Source organism: Kryptolebias marmoratus, linkage group LG1, assembly GCF_001649575.2.
Source record: "Kryptolebias marmoratus isolate JLee-2015 linkage group LG1, ASM164957v2, whole genome shotgun sequence".
Lineage (NCBI taxonomy): Eukaryota > Metazoa > Chordata > Actinopteri > Cyprinodontiformes > Rivulidae > Kryptolebias > Kryptolebias marmoratus.
The window spans coordinates 1,648,513-1,672,106 of NC_051430.1; the positions used below are offsets into that span (position 1 = coordinate 1,648,513).

Here is a 23,594-nt window from a genome sequence, read left to right on the forward strand (position 1 = left end):
TCTCAACTTAAAACCCACCTGTTTAGAGTTGCTTATGGCTAAATTAGGGTTAGAGTGCGGGTTTTTGATGTCTTCGATGTTTTTTTCTTTCTTACTGTTTATTCAATGTCACATGCTGTTTTTATTTTGTTTTTTAAGTATGTAAAGCACCTTGAAATGCCTTGCTGCTGAAATGTGCTATACAAATAAAATTTGATTGATTGATTGATTGATAGTGGAGGTTGTTCAGCCACGGGCAGGATGTGTTGTTGATTTCTCCTGTAGTCCTTGCCACCAAAGTTCACGATGTAAGAGTGTGGCTCACTGCTTTTCTCCTTTAAAGTGGCAAGTTGGTCATAACCTCTGGAGGTCTGCAGCCGTACCACTTGTCCTTCCGTCAAAACCGGGAAATGGCGGCTGGTCCTGTTGTAGTGACATTTCAGTGTAAGTCATTTGTTGTGTAGCTGGGCGCTGATAAGCTGTGTGTTTTGGGGAGATGGAGCCAGAAGTGCGTTGCTCACAGGGATAGCTGCACGTGTCTGCCTTGACAGCAGGTGTTCAGCAGGAGAGCCCAATGTAGAGTCACGGGGAATGTTCCTGATGTTAAGGAGGTTGAGGAAGACATCAGTTCCGTCTCTGTGATTTCGCCATCAATTGCTTTGCACTGTGAACAGCTCGTTCAGCGAGTCCATTTGATTGTGGGCATCCGGGACTGCTGGTGATGTGTACAAAGTCCCATTGCTATGTGAACTGTTTGAAATGCAGACTGGTGTACTGTGTACCATTGTCTGTGGGAAAAGTGTGGAGTGCACCATCAACAGAGAAGTGTCTTTTTAGCTTTGAGATTACAGTGGAAGTTGTCAGATCACGAATAAGGTCGACTTCAAACCCTCCCGAGTATGAATCAACTAAGACTTGATAATGTTTACCATGCCAGTCGAAAATGTCCGCAGCAACCATTGACCATCGCAGATCTGGAATCGGGTGGAGGTGGAGAGGCTCCTTGTGTTGGTGGGGTTTAGTGCTATTTCAGACGACACATGACAGAACCTCTTTCGTGATATCATTGGATAATGCGGGCCAGTAGAAAATGCCTCTTGCACACTGTTTTGTTGCTTCAACACCTGGGTGCCCTTTATGTACAATGTTGATGTAGCCTCTGTACAGAGAGTATGGAATAACAGCTTTCTGACCTTTTATTATGATGCCATTTTCCACAATGAGTTTGTCTCTGTAGGAAAAAACGGTTGCAGAGCAGACTCAAGTTGTCTCTCTTTGTTTGGTCATCCTTTTTGTATAACGGCAGATAGTGCTTTAAGCACATTGTCAGTCACTGTCTGTTCCTTGAGTTCTTGCAGTCGTGCTATAGAAATGTAGCTCACTGACATGACATCAAAGGTTTCATCTTCAGCTGAATTTTGGAGCTCTGGATAGTGTGTCAGCTAGGTACATCTGATGTACACTAAGCTTATGTCATAGCTCTGCAGTTTGAGAAGCATCCTCTGGAGGTGGGCCAGCGTAGTGTGAATTGGCTTCTTTAGGATGCTGACCAGACGCTGATGGTCTGTTTCCACAACATCTTGCTTTCCATCGACATAATCTCTGAACTTAGTATATGCAAACACGACAGCAAGTAGCTCCTTTTCTATCTAAGTGTACCGTGTCTCTGTATCCGTCAGAACATGTGATGCAAAAGTGATTGGCTTGCTATTCTGCATGCAGGCAGCCCCTAGACCAAAACAGGATGCATCACAGATCAAGGTGACGGGCTCAGCGACATTGTAATACGCAAGGACAGGTGGGCTGGTCAAGCACGATTTAAGATGGTCGAAAGCTGTTTGATGTTGGGGATACCAGTACCATGAAGTCCTGCAATGTCGCTGAAATTGGGAATGTACTTGGCAAGGTAATTAGCCATGCCGAGGAAACGTTGCAGCAAAGCAATGTCAGTCGGGATGGACATGCTGGTGCATACTTGCCAACATTTGTGAATGTCAATGTGGGACAACATAGCGTGACACCCCCCACCCCCCCAAACCCCCACCCCCAACCATACACATATACACACATTTACATTTTAAGTATTATATTATCTGTGTTTAAGTCTGTCTGCCCAAATATATACAATCATATATAAAAAGGTTTTGCCAGACACAGCTTATCTATTCATCAGCTGATCGTGTCTTTAAAACATTATGCAAAAAACCCACTCCCAGAAATACACACAAACATCATAGATTCAACATGATTTTCTTGAATTCTGATCAATTCATTTGAATTAAACACATATTGCTTGTTGCTTAAGATCAGGGCTCTCAAGTTTTGATATTTCTCTCCATCCTCTCAGCTGTTATATTGTAAATACTGATTAGTAAACAGCTGTAACTTGTTATTTATTAGTATTAGTAGCTTTAGCTAACCTGAACATTTCCAGGCCTCCTCTTAAAAAGCTTTCATCTTTCATGCCTACATCTTTATCTTTCTGCCTCTTCAGTTCTCTGCCTCTCCATATTTAGCGGTTGGCAAGTATGGCTGGTGATGGCTGTGGTCTTTGTAGGATCAGCCTTGAGGCCGACCCTTGTGAAGATGTGACCTACGTAGTGCACTTCACTCAATTGAAACTTGCATTTGTGTGGATTTAGTCTCAGGTTAACTTGTCTGGCACACTCCAGTATTTTTCTGAGGTTTGCATCATGATCGCCCAGGTCGCTACCACTGAAAATGATGTTGTCCACAATGACAGAACAGGGAAGCCCAGTAAAAAGCTGTTCCATGGATCGCTGAAAAACTTCGCTAGCAGAGTTGAATCCAAAGGGCATCCGCAGAAATCTGCTTCAACCAAAAGCAGTGCTAAATGTTGTCAGCAGTGATGATTTTTGGTTGAGACGCACCTGCCAGAATTCATTTTTTGCATGCACCAAGCACAGCAAACACAGTTGCTCCTGACATCTTTGCAGCTATCTCTTCAATGCTCCGCATGGAGTGGTGAGGGCGTGTTAAGCCATGATGATAAATTTGGGGTTTATGCAGAGCCTGATTTCCTGCTTGTCCTTTTTGTGCGCCACAACCAGTGAGGAAACCCAGTCCGTGGGCTCTATGACTGGCTCTATCACACCTATGTTTTCCAACTGGTTGAGCTCAGTTTTAACTCTGCCTGCATTGCCACAGGGATGCGGTGTGCTACTCTCATGACAGGTGTCAGATCTGGGTTTAATGTCTAGGGGTATGTGATGGGAAACTTCCCCAGTTCATCACTGAGTATATCTTTGTATTGTGAGATGACCTTATTTTTTAAGGCATTGTCACATTGTGAACATGGTGAACTTAAGGGGTTAGTTTGACGATTTCCCTTTCCTTGTCTGTCTTTTCTCTTCCTGCTCTCGGCGAAGGTGGACACATTTTCCCTCTCTTCATTTCCTCCTCCCCCCATCTACTTTTTAATTGTCTTTCTTTCTTTGGAGCCTCTCTTTGCATAATTTCCGAGATAATATTATTATGGATCTGACCAGCTGGTCTCTCAGCGCAATAGATCAAATTTTATTGACGGGACATTTTCTGCCAGACACACCTTGGCTTCCTGGAGCAAGCAGAAGATTGTGTGTTTTTTTGGGAATGGCAGTTGTGGATATTTAAAACGTATACATAAGTGGATTTTTAACAGGATTTCTGCTTTTTCGGGCTTGGCGGTTTCCTGGTGTTTCGTGAAATTCGGAAGACACCGGCAGCTGTTTGGCCAAGGTTGCTGCTCTATTTGAAGGAATGCGCTGAGCAGATAACACTCAGACTCAAAGGCAAATGAACCTTAGAACTCGCGGCCAAATGGAATTGACCTTGGAGAACTTTCTGACTCAGCCTAACAAAAGTGACCACTTTTATTTAGCTTTTTGGAACACCATTGAGATATCCCAGTAAGACTTTTTAAGGCTGACATTAAATGCCACCGTCAGCCTGACCTAAAAACAATTCTAATATCTGAATCTGGCTCCACTGAGTCGGCCTTGAACAGCTGGCCATCTCAAATTCTCCTGGATGTTATGTAAACTTGATGCTCTCTGCCCATAAGCCCCCCCCTCCCTTCTCCTTCCAGGACACCTGCAGATCTGTGCTGGCTACCCTCCCGAGACTGGCTGATAAAACATTTCATCACTTTCAGAACTATGGCAGACAGAAGGTCTATCTGGCACAGTATTTGAAGGTGTACCTCACCTCAAACTCAATGTCTTCGCTGGAACCATCTTTCTTTCATATCTGTGTCTATTTTGCTCTCTCCTTTAATAATAAACTATTTATTTTATTTTTTCAATTGCATTTTTAGTTAGTTTTATTAAAATGTATTTAACTCTTAGCTGGCCTTTAGTACTCCTAGTTAGCCTTACAGTACCTTTAGTTTACTTATAGTAGCTATTATCATGTTGGCCTTTTATTAAAATGTTTTTAACTTTTGGCTGGCCTTTGGTACTCTTAGCTAGCCATCTTCAATTTCTCCCCGGATTTTATGTAAACAAGATGCTCTGCTACCTCCCTACGAGGACATCTGTGGATCTGCCCTGGGCTGGCTGATAAACATTCCATCATTATCAAAGACAATGGCCTCTGTGACGTGATTCATATATCTCTCTACAAACACACACGCACACACACACACACACACACACACACACACACACTTTCCACTGTTTCTGAGTCATCTCTGTCATCCCACTCTCATTTCACTCCCTCCCTCCCTTCCTTTAGTTAGTAATTCTAATGTTGGCTGTGTAGCGGGCCTTTTGGTACTATCAGAAAGTTTTTTGTACCGTTAGTTTAGTATTGTCATGTTTTAGCTTATTTAGCCTTGCTGTACATTTAGTTTAGTTTAGTTTATCTTAGTTCATATTTTAGATATTGTTAGATTGTTAGATTCCTAATTGTTGTTTAGTTCAGCTTTAACTTTATTGTGATTTTAGTTTAGTTATCTTAGTAATTCTTATGTTGGCTGTTTAGTGGGCCTTTTGGTTCTGTTAGTCATGTTGTACCCTTAGCTCAGCATTGTCATGTTTCAGTTTATGTTAGCTTATTTAGCCTTCCTTCATCTTAGCTCATATTTTGACTGTCTTAGCCTAATTGTTGTTTAGTTCAGCTTTAACTTTATCATGATTTCATTAAGAGTATTTTAGCTACTATTTTGACTGTTTTAGCTCATGGTTACATATGTTTAGTTTCATGATTTCATTTAGATTAACCTATATTTCATTTAGATTATACATGATTGATCTGTATGTGATTATGATGTTTTTATGATGTTTGCTGTATTTGATTCTGTACCTCTGTATTTAATTATGTATGTACCTGATTGTTGTTTATTTAATTCTGTTGTTGTTTCTATATTGTAAAGCACTTTGGATCGCCTTGCTGCTGAAAAGTGCTATATAAATAAATTTCACTTCATGTCACTTCACTTTAATCATCTGCATAATTATGATAATTTAGGTGATGCTTCTGAATGATGTATACAAGTAGTAGCCTAAAAATACAAAATTATTAAATAGCATATAAAATTGGACCACAAACTGAATCTTAAGATAAACCACATGCAACCAACATAAACAGCAGAGTATGTTGTAATTAGTTAATCAGTGATCAACAATACTGATTTATTAATATTTAAAATCAAACAGAGAGTCAACAAGTGCATCTACTTAGTTGAAAAGTTAGTTTATAATACAAGTGCTTCTTTTTTGTTTCTATTTCTTGCTTTTTCTAATATCTTTCAACACTTTTACAGCCCAGCAAAGCAAAAGGGTTGCCAAAAGGGTTGCCAGGCAACAACTACTATTATGCATATAAAACCTCCGAGTGTACACAAAAAGGGGACAAACACATTTTATTGTGTCAAGTTTGATTGTTTTTTGTTTGTTTGTTTGTTTGTTTTTAATCAAGTTATCTTTGAAAATGACCAAAGCCTAATCATAAAAGTTTTAGAGCCAAAGGCTTACACATTAAAAAATATACAGTATGTATATCTGTCCATCCATCTATTTTCTGTTGCTAATCCAAAGTTGGAATGTGGACATAAGGTCCAGGAGGAAAACACAGACTGTCCTATCCCCAGCAAGTCTCCTGCTCCTCCTATGTGATTCCAAGGTGTTTACAGGCCAAAGAGGAAACATAATTCTTCCAATAACTTTTTGGTCTGACCCAGGTTCTCCTTCCAGTGGAACATGTCCAGAAAAGTGAAAGTGAAGCATTTGGTAGGCATTGTTGAGAGATGCCTGAATCCCCTCAGCTGACTTCTTTCAATGCAGAAGAGCAGTGGCTTTACTCCAAGCTCCCCTCAGATGATGAGGCTCCTCACTTTATTTCTAAAGGCTCCAGCATACTCCATAAGAAGTCAAGAAGTCGGTTTGCTGTCACGTAGTTGTGAGACATTTGTTTTTGCACATAACTTTCATAGTCCATGAGACACTCAACTCAGAACTCCTGGGAATCTTCTCCCTCCTCTCACAGTGTTAAAACAGGTTTCTTTCTGACAGCTTCTCAATTCCCTTGTCCTTGTACAGATTTTTGCTACCCTTACTCTGACCAGATGTGTTTATTAAACCAACTGAGACAGTACACGGCGTTTGGTGTTTGAAAATTTGACTTGGCACAATAATGAGCATATGGCGGGAACGTGTCCCCTACGCTGCCTGGCTGAGGTGTACTTCCTCCCAGCCATCACAGCCACAAGGAGCCACCTATGTCTCTGCCTCCTTCGTGCACAATAACTGTGATATTTCCTTCTACAAGTTCTTCGTCAACTGACTATCTTTTTTTTTTGTCCTCTTACGGCATTTAAGGTATACCATAAAGAGAATATATATATATATATATATATATATATATATATATATATATATATATATATATATATATATATATATATATATAAATTATAATAATAAAAATGAATTTAAAAAAAGTGTGTTCATGTTATGTGGTGTAAGTGTGCAGGTATGTCAAATAGAGATGCACAGTTAAAGAGTGCAGTGAACAGTAGAAGACCCGCCATCTACAGCACCCAAGAGCAGAGAAGACAGGTGGATCCAGCCCCAGAAGGCAGCAGCAGTCCCAGGCAAACAGACACCGGGCAGTGAGTGAAGCACTGGGTCACCAGCCCTCAGGACAAAGAGGTACAGGGTGAGACGCCATCGCCACGCCATCACCTCCCGCAGCGCAAGCCAAGCCTGGGACCCAACCCACCAATCCCCGACAAAGAAACCGTACAGCACCAAGCTGGAGAAGCCCCCCCCCAGAGCCACAGAGAGGTCTTGTGGGAGGGGATGCCCACTAGAGCCCAGTACAGCCCCTGGGACTCTAGCCGAGCCAAGATCCCTAGGAGCCATTGACCACTCAGTGGAAGCCCACCACTCCAGGACGTGGCCCGAGCATCCACATAAACAGCCCCACACCAAGAGGGCAACAGCCCGCAGGCAGCTTGAACCCCCATGGGTCAGGGATCAGCCCTAGGGATTCCAAGGTCAAAGGTCAAGGTGACATGTGAAAGAAGGCTCTGAAGTCTGCAATGGTGTACAGTAGGAAGGTCAAACTTCACAGGTGGACCAGGTGGACCAATTTTTTTGGCTTCATCTCCAGTCTACAAAGAAAAGTATTCATGAGTAAAAAAAAAAGACCACTGAGACCTTAGACGATTTCCTGAAGTCACCTGTACAGTTTTAGTTTTAGAAGTGTAGAGATAATACTACCTATCACCCTACTTTAAAGTTATTTTGTTTTATTTTTTTTTTCTTCCTCAAAGAAAAGTGATTGGTAGATGGTAAATAAATCTGTGCTTTCTGAACAATTTGCTAAAAGATTTTGGCTTTATGGAAGCCAATTTAAATTTGTTTACACACTCAGCAAGTCTCAAGGCTGACAAAGCTAGCCTGCCAAAACTGTAAAACAGCAATTAGTTTGCTGCCAAAACAGCTCAGCGTGAGTCTATGATCAAAAATGTTGTTATTGATGGCAAAAATATTTCGGATTTTTGAGAGTATTGCTTTAAAATGTTCCTTGACTGTATAAATCACTGAACCATGAATGTCTAATAACTCTGTGTAGCATTATGTTCCAACTGTTTGGAAGCAGTACCACCAACATTAGAGCATGTGATGCTTTTTCATGTTCTTATGACAGCAAGTTTTTCGGAACAGCTTTTTAAAAAAGCTTTTGCCCTTCTACCATAGTTCTACACCCCACATAAAAACTAATTTACTATTTAAATCCTGGTGACACATCTGCTGCATAACTTTGTTAGCTAAGAAAAGGGACCACATTTTGACTGTATCTCGATATCTGGATATACTCAAGGTCAGCAAAATTTAGTCTCTGAAAGAAGACTAATGTAAAACAATATTATATTTGGTAGAATTTTTGTTTTTTTAATTAAACTAAGAGGATTAATTTTGGATTTGGTTTGGCTGAATTTAAAAAGATTTTTTCTGAGTCCAACTGATTCCCTCATTCAAATGGAGAAGAGCCTAAAACAACTGAATTAGCAAAAAGGTTTCTTTTTGTCGGCTGAAAGAAAAGCATAGTTTGACTGAGGTTACAAAGAGGAGCAGTGAATGAAGACCATTGCTGTCATTTTTTTTCTCTTTTGCTTATGTGTGTATTTCCTTTCCACAGGGCCTCTACATCTTCTTAGTGTATGCTGTTTACAACAGTGAGGTAAGACGGTATACAAGCCATCGTCAACACTGGTCTTACCTCTGTCAGCATAAAGCATTTTAAGACTTTTTGGACAAATAAATGGTTATAAAATATGTGTTTGATTTAGGTGAGGAATGCCTTAAAGAGAATCAAAGAAAAGAGAAAGGCCTTATCTTTTACGGTGAGTGGGCTAAAAGCACTCAGCAGTGATAGAAACTCAAATGTTAATCATACCAGAACTCTGATTATGATAGGGCTGTGGTGTTTTGACAGAACTGCTCCCAGCCTACCAGCTTCCTGCCTTCCCAGAGGGCCCCGATTACTTCCTGTAGCCACAGTCTACCAGCTCTCTCCAGCCCAGAGATAAGTGAGACTTCTGGACTCACCAGTTCCACCTCCACATCATTAGTCATCAAAAATGGTATGATACAACTTATTCTTTATCCAGTTTTTAGCTTAGGTTTATTGTTTCCATCCATCCATCCATCCATCCATCCATCCATCCATCCATCCATCCATCCATCCATCCATCCAACCAACCAACCAACCATCTTCTTCTGTTTATCCGGGGTCGGGTCGCGGGGGTAGCAGCCTAAGCAGGGAGACCCAGACTTTCCCCTCCCCAGCCACTTCGGCCAGCTCCTCCGGGGAAATCCCAAGGCATTTCTAGGCCAGACGAGAAACATAGTCCCTCCAGCATGTCCTGGGTCTTCCTCTGGGCCTCCTCCCGGTGGGACATGCCCGGAAAACCTCCGCAGGGAGGCGTCCAGGAGGCATCCTAATCAAACGCCTGAGCCCCCTCAACTGGCTCCTCTCGATGTGGAGAAGCAGCGGCTCTACTCTGAGTCCCTTTCGGATGACTGAGCTCACCCTATCTCTAAGGGAGAGATAGGGTGAGAGAAAACTCATTTCAACCGCTTGTATTCGCGATCTCGTTCTTTCGGTCACTACCCAAAGCTTATGACCATAGATGAGGGTAGGAACGTAGATCGACCGGTAAATCGAGAGCGTCGTCTTTTGACTCATCTCTCTCTTCACCACGACAGACCGGTACAGTGCCCACTTCATTGCAGTCGCTGCACCAATCCGCCTATCAATCTCCCGCTCTATTTTTCCCTCATTCGTGAACAAGACCTTGAGATACTTAAACTCCTCCACTTGGGGCAGGACATCTTCCCCGACCCAGAGAAGGCACTCTACCCTTTTCCGGCTCATGACCATGGCCTCGGATTTGGAGGCACTGATCCTCATTCCAGCTCCTTGAAATTCTGTCCATAAACGTTATGAACAGAATCTGTGACAAAAGGCAACTTTGGCAGAGTCCATCTCTCACCGGAAACAAGTCCGACTTACTGCCAGCAATGCAGACCAAGCTCTGACACCAGTCATATAGGGACCTAACAGCCCGCATCAAAGGGCTTGGTACCCCATACTCCCAGAGTACCCCATACAAGATTCCCCGAGGGACACGGTCGAACGCCTTCTGTAAGTCCACAAAACACATGTAGACTGGTTGGGCGAACTCCCATGCACCTTCAAGGACCCTGCTGAGGGTATAGAGCTAGTCCAGTGTTCTATGACCAGGACGAAAACCACACTGCTCTTCCTGAATCCGAGGTTCGACTATAAGATGGACCCTCCTCTCCAGAACCCCCAAATAGACCTTACTAGGGAGGCTTAAGAGTGGGATCCCTCTGAAGTTGGAACACACTCTCCGGTCCCCCTTTTTAAATAAGGGGACCGCCACCCCGGTCTGCCAATCCAGGGGAACTGCCCCCGATGCCAACACAACCCTACAACATCCAGAGCGTTAAGGAACTCCGGGCAAATCTCATCCACCCCCGGAGCCTTGCCACTGAGGAGCTTTTTAACCACCTCTGTGACGTCAGCACCGGAGATTGGAGAGCCCAACCCAAACTCCCCAGGCTCCACCTCCTCAATGGAAGACGTGCTGGTGGGATTGAGGAGGTCTTTGAAATATTCTGCCCACAAAGCCCTGAGTTGAGGTCAGAAGCACACCACCACCCCCCTATAAACAGTGTTGGTGCTGCAGTGCTTTCCCCTCCTGAGACGATGTATGGTGGACCAGAATCGCTTCAAAGCCATTTTGAAGTCTTTCTCCATGGCCACTCTGAACTCCTCCCATGCCCCAGTTTTTGCCTCAGCAACCACCCGAGCTCCATGCCGCTTGGACTGCTGGTACCTGTCAGCTGCTTCTGGAGTCCCACAGGCCAAGAAGGCCCGATAGGACTCCTTCAGCCTGACAGCATCCCTTATTGCCGGTGTCCATCAGCGGGTTGCAGCCGCGACAGGCACCAACTACCTTGTGGCCACAGTTCCAATAAGCCACCTCAACAATGGGGGCACGGAACATGGCCCACTCGGACTCAATGTCCCCCACCTCTCCCAGAACATGTTCAAAGTTCTCCTGGAGGTTTATTTAATTGTAATGGCTTATCTGAGATCTGGAGAGTATTATATTTGAAAATGAGTAATTTGCTTATATTTATTCCTTGTAGAAATGTGCAATACATGTTTGAACATTTTAGAATCAAACTAACAGATTTCTTTTTTTACTATGAAACAGCCTTTACTACAAAAGGCAAAGAATAATACAGAAATCTGGAGTAATACATGGATAGTCACGTGGTGCTTCATTCCGTCTAGGACACACTGCAGGGAAAATAAACATTTAATCATAAATGCACATTATGTATACACTCAGTCAGTTTGTTAATAGGCTAATATAGACACTTAAAGCCTGTGTTACCTTCATTATAAGCCTTATTTAAGGCTTTTAATTTTTTTGCGGCTCCAGACATTTTTTTTTTGGTCCAAAATGGCTCCTTCAACATTTTGGGTTGCCAACCCCTGTCCTAGGGCCAGCACCATGAAAAACAACCCATCAAAAGGTGTGGAGCGATGGACCCAAAATGCATAGTAACAACCAAGGACCTAAAAGAAAACCAGAAAGGCAAAACCTAAACTGTGCTTTGGACTAATAACGACTGAACACTGATGAAGTGCTGAGGACCTGAATCTAAGGGCTAAGGGAAGTGACTCCAGCTGTGACAAGAGAGATAAGAACAGGTGAAGATGGGCATGGCAGGACAAAGGAGCAGAAACTGACTGAGGACTAACAAAATAACACAGAATAACACAGATCCCAGTACAACTGTACACACAGTCACACCTAAGGTTAATTTAGAATCTCTACTTTACCTAACATGCATGTTTTTGAGTAATGGGAGGAAACCAAAGTACTCAACATATGCAGGGGGAGAAAAAGCAAAGTCCTCATAGAAAAGCAGCTATGTTCTACACATCAGGAGAACAGACAAAGTAAGTCTGCAAACTAAAAGAAGCTAAATAATTTAAATTACGTTCTCATATCATTATTTTGTCTTTCACATTCTTAGATTCTGTGAGTTGTATAAAGCTTTTTTTGTCTTGTACTCAGCTTGACTTTGTCTCACTTGTTTTGACCTTGCATAAACAAATGTGTGGGTCCTGAAACACAGATTTTCAATTCAAATGTTTGTTGTTTTTTTTTTCTTTCAGAAAGTTTCAGAAGAGAGAGTTTTGTGAGCTTTTCTTTGAAACAAGCATCAGGAAACCAAGTAAGTAACATGTATACTTTATCACTGCACTGAGTTACATGTATAATCTACTTGCAAATGTGTTCATGGTGGGTGTTTTTTATGTGTTTATTTTCCTTTTTTAGGTGGTGCAGCTTACAGGCTTCAAGCCATCAGGTACCGGTCATTTTACTTGATGTTGTTCTTGGATCAGTTGGGAGTTCGCAGCCACACACACACACACACAAAAAAAAAAAAAACTGCTGAAATTGCAGTGGCCATCAGGTTCAAACGCACATCAAATGGGTAAACACACAGCAAACAGCAAAGCGCACAGCAAACAGCAATATACTGTTTGAAACAATTCAGCATTAGTTATCACCCGGTCTTAAGACGTGGAAGCTATTAAGAGGAATAAAAAGCATTATCTTTTCATAAAAATATCAATAAAAAAATATTAAATGCTTTAAAATGTGATAAAATTAGGTGTGACTTATTTGTCCAGTCTAGTAAAACAATTCAACATTAACTCTTGGTCAGAAGTTCACATGACAGGGAGGTTATTTAATTTTTGTTTTTAAAGTGTCATTGATTCGGTAATTTATTGATGGTACCTAAACGAATCACTGTGATTAACAGGAGGGAGCACATGGAGGTGGGCTGACTGACATTTAATTGCCAGTACTGGGTCAAATCGCAGGAAGACACCGCTGAATCAGCTGAAGCGTGAATATTTAACCTCGAGTCCCACTAGTGGTCTGGTGCATTTCACTGTTTGCTGCGCATTTGCACCTGTTGGCCACCAGAAATAGAGTATTACAGCAATATGTAAAAGGCAAGGCAAGGAAAGGGAACATTTATTTGTATAGCACATACCAGGATGCAACTCAAAGTGTTTTACAGAAAAAAAGGAAAAGAAATTACATGAACAAGGCAAAAACTACCTAAGCACACACACGTCAACAATTATTTAAAAAAAAACCAAACAATTATTAAAAAACAGTACTGAATTAAACAGTAGCGATTACTTCTAAGTGATTAGCAATATAAAATAAGAATGTCTTCAATTTAGATTTAAACATGGTCAAATTGGACTCAAGTCTAATCTCCTCAGGCAGTTCGTTTCACATGTGAGTGGCATAGGAACTAAAGGCAGCTTCACCAGGTTTGGTTCTGAACAAAATTGATGACAATGGGCAGCCCTGCAAGAGTACTATCACCCTGAAGATGTCTACCAGCATTGCAAACCAGACTCTTGCACTGTTTGTACAAGGATTGAATGGCCCTCAACAGCTAACCCCCACTCCCATACTCACCGAGTCTGCCATTCGAATGGCACTGTCCCCGATGTCCATGGGATGTTGCAAAGGCGTGTCAGCCAAAAAAGTGCAGCAACATCCAGAGCCTTGAGGAACTCAGGGCAGCTCTTGCCCAGACTCAGCATCTTACATGAAAGACTTGCTGGTGAGATTGAGACGGTCCTCAAAGTCCTTCCTTCCACCACCTGATGACATCACTGGTTGAGGTCAAGAGCACCCCACCTCCACAATACACAGTGTTGTTAAAGTGCTGCTTTCTTTGCCTCATCTGCTTGATGATTTGCTAGAGTCTTCTTAGAACCAATCAAGAGTCTCTATCCAAAACTTCACCAAACTCCCACCGCACCTGAGCCTTTGCCTCACCAACACTGATACCAGAATACAAGGATGGCTGCCATGAGAGGTACCAACAACCTTGCGGCCACAGCTCAAAGCAGCTGCCTCAACAATGGAGGTGCAGAATATGGCCCATTTAAATTCAATGTCTCCCGCCTCTGCTAGTATGCAATTGAAGCTCTGTCAAACGTAGAAGTTGAAGATCTTTCTGACACGTTCTTCTGACAGGCATTGGGTCTACCACGTTATTCTGGCATCTTCCCCTGCCATCTGATTCAACTCACCAGCAGCTGGTGATCAGTTGACAGCTCTACTCCTCTCTTTACTCAAGTGTGGCCTTTAAACAGTTGAGGAAAGCCCATATTATGTCTTGGTTTTGTTGGATGCTTTTGCTAGGTTAGTGGACAACATTTGAGTGAATTGGAGACACACCTGTGGATACATTTTAAGGAACACCTCAAACACATTGCTTCTTTGTGTGACATCATGGGGGAAAACAAAAGAAACCAGTCGAACTATTAGGAAAAGAATTGTTGATCTCCATAACTCTGGTTTGTCTATAGGTAATATTTCAAGATCTGCCATGTCCATCTGTTGAAACAATCATATGCAAATATAAACACTGTGGGATTTTCCTGTCATCATACCATTCTGGAAAAAAATTGGTTCTGTGTTTCTGAAATGAATGTGTTTTGGTACCAAATGTGCACATCAACCCCAAAACAAAAGCAAAAGACTTTCTGAAGATGCTGAAGCTGATAAGAGAGTATCATTATCCACATCAAATTGAGTCCTATACCAACATAGACTGAAAGGCCACTCAGCAAGGAAGAAGCCATTATTCCATAAGAAACATAGCAAAGCCTGATGACAGTTTTTAAATCCACACAGGGACAAAGATCATACCTTATTGAGACATGACCTATGGTCTTATGAAACTAAAATTAAACTGTTTGTCCATAATGACCATTGTTACATTTTGAAGAAAAAAGGAGAAGCCTGCACCATTCCAAGTGTGAAGTTTTGGGGGTGGCAGCATCATGTTGTAGGGATGTTTTGCTGCAGAAAGGACTAGTGTACTTCACAATATTGATGGCATCATGAGGAAAAAATATGTGGAAACATTAAAGCAATATCTCAAAACTTCAGCCTGTAAATTAAAGATTGGGCATAATGTACAATAACCTTAAGCATACCATGAAATGAGTTACAAAGTGACTTATGGACAACAAAGTTGATATTTTGGATTGAACATCACAAAACCCTGATCTCAATCCCATAGAGAATTTGTAGGCAGAGCTGAGTAGCAAGGACCAACCAACCAGGAGAAATGTTTAGTCTGATTAATGTCAGACAGTGAGACAAAAAATGTTTGTCCTTATATACAGTGTATGTAGACTTCTGGTTTCAACTGTAGATTCTTTGAATAGTTTTGGTAAGTTTTATTAAAATCTGTAAAGTGGTTCATGAGATACTTTGATAAAACATGGGCAAAAATGAAATTACCCTTTTGTATTTCAGCAGTAGGCAATTGATGTTTTTTTTTCTTTTTTAAAAAAATGAAATCTGAAGAATGGAACTTATGTACATTCCCCAATGTCAGACATCTTAAAGTTTGAGCAGTGTATTTATCTGGCGTCATGTGTTGAATGTCAGGAAGCTTCACTGACGTCTCCCTGCTAATGTGAAACATGTTATTTCTTTAATGTCGATGAACTGAGTTTGCAATCATATCTGTTTCTGAAAATTCCAGTGGATTCTTCACCGTCTATATTTTTCAAATCCCAGCATTCTCCTGTGGCCTCTGCCATTTATGTGTAAGTAATGTATTGAGTTTAGCCTGGTTTTTCTTTGCTTGCCCTCAGATCACACTTTGTCTGTAGAATTTCAAACCGCCTTGAAAACTCTAAAAGTTGTACCATTTACTTTAGGCTGACTGAAATTTTTCTTTGAATGTTTTTTCTCATTTAGGAGTGATGTGATTCTAGCAATCAGTTCTGTCTCAAGGTGTGTTTTTGATTTTAGTCATTTTATGTTTGAAATAAAGAAAATTATACTAATCAGCCTATAGAGCCCGTGCAGTGACTTTGTAGCATGCCCCCACGAACAAAGATGAAGCTTTACTGATGAGTTGATGGGTTTTAATTAGCTTTATCTGACCATCCATATATCCATAACCAACACCGTAAGAGCTGAAACACATACAACATGTGACTGGTTAGCTAACATCATTTATCTTAATGTGCTACCTAAATGTATACAAAAACGAACACATGAGCACACAAAAATACTCATGAACATATAAATTGCTTTAACTAAACAAACATTTTGCCTCTTCGGAGGGGCTGCCAGAATAAATGAAACTTTATCGTCACTTCATGTCTCTTTTCCGACCGTACCTTTGTTAACCAGTTACTACATTAAGCACTGCGCTAAGCAGGAAGTCCACATTTCAAAATAATAATAACACTTGGCTTAAGAAAGGAAGTTTGCAGTTTCAAACAAAAATTATTACAAAATAAAATATCGTTTTTACTTCAACAAGACTGGCTTGTGGTTATTTACAGACATCATCAAGATGACAATTGGCTGCGTATCATGTACAACTACGCAATGATTAGTAGAGTCTTAGTACACATAGTTGATCATGTAGATCTTATTTTATTTTATGTTATAAAATGTCCATGGTGAGACTATTGCACCCCACTACAGACTGAATTCTGAGGTTAGAGCCTAAATTGTGAGTCACTGGTACACTGTACTTTACACTAAACCTCCACACTTAACTTGTTGTGAAACCTTGTGAAATCCTCAGGGCAGCGGTGTGCTATGAAGTTCGTTATAGATGAGGGAAAAAACATCCTCAGGGCAACGGCCTCATGTCAATCAATCATCCATTGGTGAGGCTGGCTTCTTTAACTAACCTATTATTATAGACAAAACAAAACCATGCCTAAACATTTGGCCAGAACAAATAATTGTTACCTAACAGGGGACAATTATTAATAATAATTGGTTACACCACAGTGCAGACAATGTTACAGAATGAAAAAACTGAGAAGGAAAACAAAAAAGAAAAACACATACACTATAGTTAATGGTCAGTGACCATTACACAATGACTCCTTGGTGATGTAGGCAGTGACTCCTGTGTACTCCTGGAGGTCTGTGATGTTATTGTAGATGGCAGCCTGTTTTCATATGTTCCAGTTTGTGGTGTTGATTGGTTTTGTTGAGCCATGTTTCCACAACCACAAAGACACAGCAGTCTCTTACAGTTCGCAGAGATGAGTGAAGCAGTCAGATGTGGTCCCGCTTGTTATCTAAAGAGCATACATTGGCCAGTAAGATGATGGGGATAGCTGGCTTATGTGATTTAGCTGCTAACCTACCTCAGATACCTCCTTTTCTATGGCATTTTCTCTGTGGTCATGATGCAGGAGTAAGAGTTGGTGATGATGTGGGACCCTGGGACAGACCAGTCACGTGGCTCCTCAGCAATTTCAGAGTTTAACTCACAAAGGATGGGTCTGCTGATATTAAGCAGTGAGTTACAGATGCATGCTCACTTAAAAACAGACTAATGTTTGTTTGTTTGTTTTTTTCATTAAAAAATAACATAATACAAATGTCTACAAACATTATACTGGCAACAAAGAGAGAGAAATCCAAAGGCATTCATGTGAGCACACTCGGACTGATCTGTTTTTGGACCGTGCACAGAGAGGCAGGACTGGTGACTGCTACTAGTTACTGATCTGCACTCTGTTTGATTAGGAAATTGACAGTGATTTTTGATAAGACAATAAATACAACCTTATAGGAATGATACTAAAATTAATTTATAACACAAATTACATTTAAAATACTTAATAATATTTGCCTTATTCTGCCTTACTTGCTTCCCCTGGCTTCCTGTGTCTGCATCAAAGCAGAACACCAATACCTGACACTTTAAGATAAATGCAGTCAGGGACATGTGGAGGCATGTTCAGTGGGTAGCCAGACCCAGAAAAGAGTCTAGCTCAGGCAGAAAGGTGACCTAAATCAAAAAGGAAATCCATCATGGGGGCAGAGAGACTTGAGAAACTGGGTCTGCATTAGAGGTTGAACCAATTAGTCGACTAGTCAATTCTAGGACATCTCGCGAGTTTTTACATTTTATGTCGACTGGTCGCAGTCACGTGATTGCCAGTGCTACTCTGACACCCTGTGCTGATCTGACAGCACAGCATACGCCACAAGACACAACGAAAATAAGTTAATACATTAGTTTAAGTGATATGTAGATGGATATATGCACATTTGTGGTTTCACAGTGTTTTTAAAAGCAGGTGGAGTTGCAGCTGCAGTCAACTACAAAACACACCCCGTTTAAAACTCGCCCCCTCCCTGCTAAGTGGGGATGTCACTTAGCCGGCTCGCGAGTGTCTTTGTCACGACGATCTAACTAATACATTATGATGTTATGTTGCTGATTAAATAAAGATCTGTGGTACTGACAGCTGCTGAGTAAATAAAAGCCTGTGGTAATGACAGCGTATACTTGTCTGACATATGTCATGTAGCCGTCAGTTTGTGCTAAGGGTAGGACAATCTGACAGCTGATCTGACAGAACACTGGCTACAAAATGGTATCTTCAAAACAGATCGAAGGCAGAGAGCAGCAGACTGCATCTTGGCAAACAGGTAGAAATTCTTCAACAGTGTGGAAATATTTCACTAAAGATGATTCTTCTGGTTTAACTACCGTAACATGCAAAATCTGCAAAGCTGTGCTGAAGTACAACAAAAGTACGACCGCGATGCACAGTCATTTGAAAAGGCATCCGCTAATGCTAGCTCCTGAACAACCGGCTCGATCCAGTAAGTTGTCAGTGACTTAATTCATGAAACGCCCAGCTGTGACAGGACACTGGTGGCAGCAAATCACAATTTTGCTGGTGAATTTCATTGTCAAGACATGAGACCGCTAGCTGCTGTCCACAGAAGAGGTTTTAGAGATTTACAGTTTTTCGAACCTGGCTACGATGTCCTGTCTTACCACACTCTGTGGAGCGCTATTAAACACCAGTATGACAACCTCTGTGAAAGAATCACTAAAGAAATGAAAGATCAGAGTGTGTCACTGACAACAGATCTGTGGAGATCTTCCACTGTGGATCCGTATATTACAACAACGGATCATTACATCACTGAGTCATGGGAGCTTAAAGCCCGGGTGCTGTGCACATCTCCTATGTCCGAAAGACATCGCCAATCATCTGTCTAACATAATCCACGAATGGGGAATAAATGTGATTTGCACTGTCCATGATAATGCAAGCAATATGAATCTAGCCATGGAGCTCTGCGAAATGTTTCCAAATGATCTGGGTTGCACTGCGCACACTCTCCAGCTGGAAATATTAGCTAGATTAATCTTACACGATGTTGTGAAAGCTGTAGATGCAGTATGGAGAGTTGTCAGCGTCTTTCGCCATTCATCAGTAGCAGCCTGCGCTCTGAAGAAACCGCAGGAACAACTGGGAATTAAATCCAACAAACTCCAGACTGATTATCCAGTTCGTTGGAATTCCACTGTCGTCATGCTCCAGCGGCTGTTCGAGCAGAGGATTGCGGTGCAGTCTGTACTTGGTGATAAAAATGTCACCAAGCCAAATGTCCAGAAGTCACTTGCTATGAGAGCATCACAGTGGGAGGTAATTTAACAGCTGATTCTGGTACTTCAACCACTGGCAAAGGCTACTGAAGTGATGTGCGGAGAGTTACATGTTGGGCTCTCCTTCATCGATCTGGTGATTTTCAACATGATCAACACCACTATGCGAATTGAAGCATCTGATCTGGGAGTTTTGCACTCTTTTAAAAACAGAGTCCGCAAACAGCTGGAAACACGCTTTAAACTGCATTCCGAGAATCTGACGGAGTCTATCCCAATCACTGCCTGCATGTTAGATCCTCGCTTTAAACATCTTCACTATATATCGCAGAGTCAGAGAGAGGCCGCACAGAGTGACCTGAGCAGCCTCCTGCGCAACTTGGGAGAGCCGTCTGGAGCAACGGGTGGGTCCAATAGATTTTAATGTATTGTAAACTGTTCAACATTTAGATTGAACAGTTTACAAAAACTTTAGTGTATAATGTCCAAATGTAGCCAACATTGATGAACTTAGCATTATTTATTTTATTCCTTGCTGTAGCTGTCCAAGGTAAGGAAGGGGAGGAGGTGGAGGATGTGCCTGATCATAGCGAGCCGATGACTGGGAAAAAAAGCCAGACTTGAAGAAGATTTTCTGCAACTTTTTGGGCCACATTACAAGAGTGACAGGAGATCAGCACACATCACTGCTGCCGAAGAAATCTGTGATTTTTTTAATTTGCTACCGCAGATCCCCACCATGGCAAACCCGCTGCAGTGGTGGGCCAGCAACCAGGGCAGATTTCCCCATGTGGCAAACCTCAGCAGAAAATATTTAGCTGTTCCGGCAACCAGCACCCCCAGCAAGAGGATTTTCTCTCGTGCTTGGAATACCATTACGAGAAAGCGGGCAAGCCTTCATCCTGCTCATGTTAATGCTCTTGTTTTCTTACACGTGAACCAAGATCAAAAACCAAAAACTCTAAGCGAAGAGAATAATGACAGCGAGTGAACTTCACTTACCCACCACCACCACCTTCCCCTCTTGTTATTGTTTTTACATGCCATTTAAAACATGTGCGTTCCTTCACTTTTGCATGTTAATATTAATAATAGTTTTGGTTTTCCTCCTGCAACTTATTTGCAGTATGATAAATGTTAAGATCATAAATAAACTTTCCCCATGTTTTGCTGTTCCATTTGTTGTTGTTCTGTATAAATGACGCTTTTTCTGTGAAAATGGGTAATAAAGCCTGTATGTTACTGCAAAGCTTTGCGTCTTGCGTTGCTATGACGTCACATCGACTCGACTTTTATCATGTTGAAGTCGACTAGAAAATATCTTTAGTCGTGCAACCCCTAGTCTGCATCAATCAAAACACAATCAAGTCATTTTTGTCTCTTTTTCCACTAAATAAATACAATCATTTTTTTTTTTAAATTACAAAAGAAATTAAGTAATAATGAAAAAATAATAATATAAATAGTGCAATTCATTATTAAGTTTTATTTAAATACTACATATAAACAATTTAGTTTGTTATGTTCTGAAATGGGCAGCATGGCCATGCAGAAATTAGACCTGTAGCCTCATAGATGGTTACAGGATCGCCCCCCAGCCTGGGGCCTTTCTGGGGAGAGTTTGCATGTTTTCCCTGTGCATGTGTAGATTTTCTCCAGGTACTCAAGAGAGGAGAAACAAGAAAAGAAAATAGATGGATGGATGTTCTGAAATTAATGAACTAAAGAAACTATTAATATTAATCAGTATTTTTACATTTTAGGACAAAGGAAAATACTAAACATTACTAAAATACTAAACATACAGGAGAAAACATTTTGTATAATTTTTTTTGATAAATTTTAATCAATGAATTGTAGAGGTCTATGGGAGTCCTTACCATATTTCACTCAGTCAGTCAAGCTTTATTTCTATAGCACCTTTTGTACAAATCAAATGCAATTCAAAGTGTTTTACAGCGATCAATAAAAAAAAAAAGGGAAATTATAATTAATAAATTAGCAAGAGGATTACTAAACTCAATACATTTTAAAAAAAATAGATAAATAGCTATCCTATAGGATAAAACTTTATTATGTAAACTATTTGTAAAATATTTGTGGAAAATTAATAACCACACTTTAAAGTAATAAAGCATAGGTTTGCATCCTAATAAATTGAGTAAGCATATAAAAGTAGGACAGTTTGTTGGATATTTAGTTAACTCACTGAATATTTGCTTCGTAACAACTGATACCTTCATTTATTTAAACGTTTGGGTTTTTGTAAATGGCAAACCATTTTTTTCACAATTCTTATTGTTCTCATAATTACCATATTTTGCAAAATGCCAGATTTCAATGACTTATAACATGAATGTAAAGCTTCACTTTCAATAACTTCCTCTTAGCAAAGTGTTCAAAATGTTTAATTTTCTAGTGGATTTCAGAGAAAGACCACCCTGTATGTATAAAAGTTAATTCAATTAAATTCAAGTGAGTTTATTTGTATAGTGCAAATTCAAAACAAAAGTCATCTCAGGGCATTGTACAAAAAATTCACATACATTATAAAATGCCAACTAGTTAAAGTTGTTTATCTAAAGAAGCCAGTAGATTTTGTTGACTCTTTACTTTGTCGTAATCCCCCATTCTGAGCAGCATATTGGTCACAGTAGAAAGGAATGATTTCCTTTTGAAAGGAATAAACCTCCAGCAGAAGCAGCCTCAGGATAGGTGGCCATCTGCCTCATCCTGCTGGGATTAAAACCCTTTGTACACAGAAACAGCAGTTTGTACATACGCAAAAAAAAATTGTTGTTTGAGCCTTGTACCTGATTTAAAACAAACTTTTAGAAGACCCCAAGCAGTATTTTTCAAAACTATGGTCCAAATTGAGAAAATCTTGAAATGCCACCATTGCATTCTCATGTGGACAGTCTAAATGTAACCTTTTGCAAATGATTGTCATAGACCCATCTCTAACTTAAACTATGACCGCAATAATGACAGTATACATGCTTGCATTTGTTTTACAGATGTCAGCTGTTCAGCTACAGCAAAACCTTTGTATTTTGTATTATTTCACTGAACAGACTGATGAACAAAAAATTGCTTTGACTAGAGCTGAGAAAAAAAACAAAAAGGCCCAAAAGTGACACATTTTATGTGTTACTTTATCTGTGAACAATATTTAAGCAAATGTTGGAGAAAAAAATCTGCAATATACATCAAGTATACATTTTAAAAGCGGAGGAAATTAAAAGTCTACAGATTTGGACTAACATGGATCCCAGTCAATAATGGTTTAATATAACATAAAGGAATGTTCTACTTTGTCTCAAAAGGATTTGTTCTTTGGTCTTGCATTTGTCATCCATCTTTTTCTTCTTGTGTTTATAGCTTGGATTGTCTGTTGCATGTCTTCTTTCTTGATCCGGGTGTATTTTTTTTGGCAGCGTTACATCTCCACATACCGGCCTGGCGTAGCTATTACAGCATTTCAATGATTTTTTTGTGTTTATGTGTGGATAAAAACATTTTTAGTAATGCGTTTAAAGTGTTGTGTTTAAAAGGAAAAAGATTTGATTTTTCTTTATTTACTGCTTTTACCTTGTCTTAATAGTATAATTTTATTTATTTTTAACTTATTTTTACATACAAAACAACATTCTCTGACAAAGTACCTCAAAGTGTTGAGACTATTTATGACAGCATTAAATAAAATTGCACATTGAAAAAAAAAAAAGGTACATATATAGGTGGAGTCCAACTGAATTCAGTGTCCTTTACAAATTAGTTCAATGATTTGATTTGATTATAGTGCATTTGTTGCATTAGTCTACATCCCTCACTCATTTATTCAAATACTGTCATAAACACTGGGATGTTGTCCAAAGAGCGAAGCTGAAACCAGACACAGATATAAAGGTAAGTGAATTTATTTACAGGGTGAAACTATATACAGTGGGCGGTATCCGGAGGGGTCTGCAAGAGAAGGAGAGCTAGGTGAGTCTCGGGTACGAGTCTTGGTCCGGGACGGTTGCAAGGTGGTGGTTATAATGTCTTTTT

The 23,594-nt window shown here is 40.5% G+C and overlaps 1 protein-coding gene and 1 long non-coding RNA gene across 3 annotated transcripts in view; both read left to right on the forward strand.

Moving 5' to 3' along the window:
* The window catches only part of adgrd2 (adhesion G protein-coupled receptor D2), a 105,258-nt gene that overhangs the window by 77,946 nt on the left and 3,718 nt on the right, over positions 1 to 23,594 (forward strand). Inside the window, exons 20-24 of one of the 2 annotated variants that reach the window (XM_037978469.1) lie at positions 8,626 to 8,667; positions 8,777 to 8,830; positions 8,923 to 9,070; positions 12,211 to 12,269; positions 12,374 to 12,404. In XM_037978469.1, the coding sequence (XP_037834397.1) occupies positions 8,626 to 8,667; positions 8,777 to 8,830; positions 8,923 to 9,070; positions 12,211 to 12,269; positions 12,374 to 12,404 (334 nt within the window). Of the gene's footprint in view, positions 1 to 8,625; positions 8,668 to 8,776; positions 8,831 to 8,922; positions 9,071 to 12,210; positions 12,270 to 12,373; positions 15,949 to 23,594 lie in introns of those variants that run through there. The other variant, XM_017432974.3, reaches the window with a different exon arrangement.
* LOC119617489 overlaps positions 23,113 to 23,594 on the forward strand; it is a 1,774-nt gene continuing 1,292 nt past the window's right edge. Inside the window, exon 1 of the long non-coding RNA XR_005233795.1 lies at positions 23,113 to 23,572. This is a non-coding gene — a long non-coding RNA (uncharacterized LOC119617489). The remainder of the gene's footprint in view (positions 23,573 to 23,594) is intronic.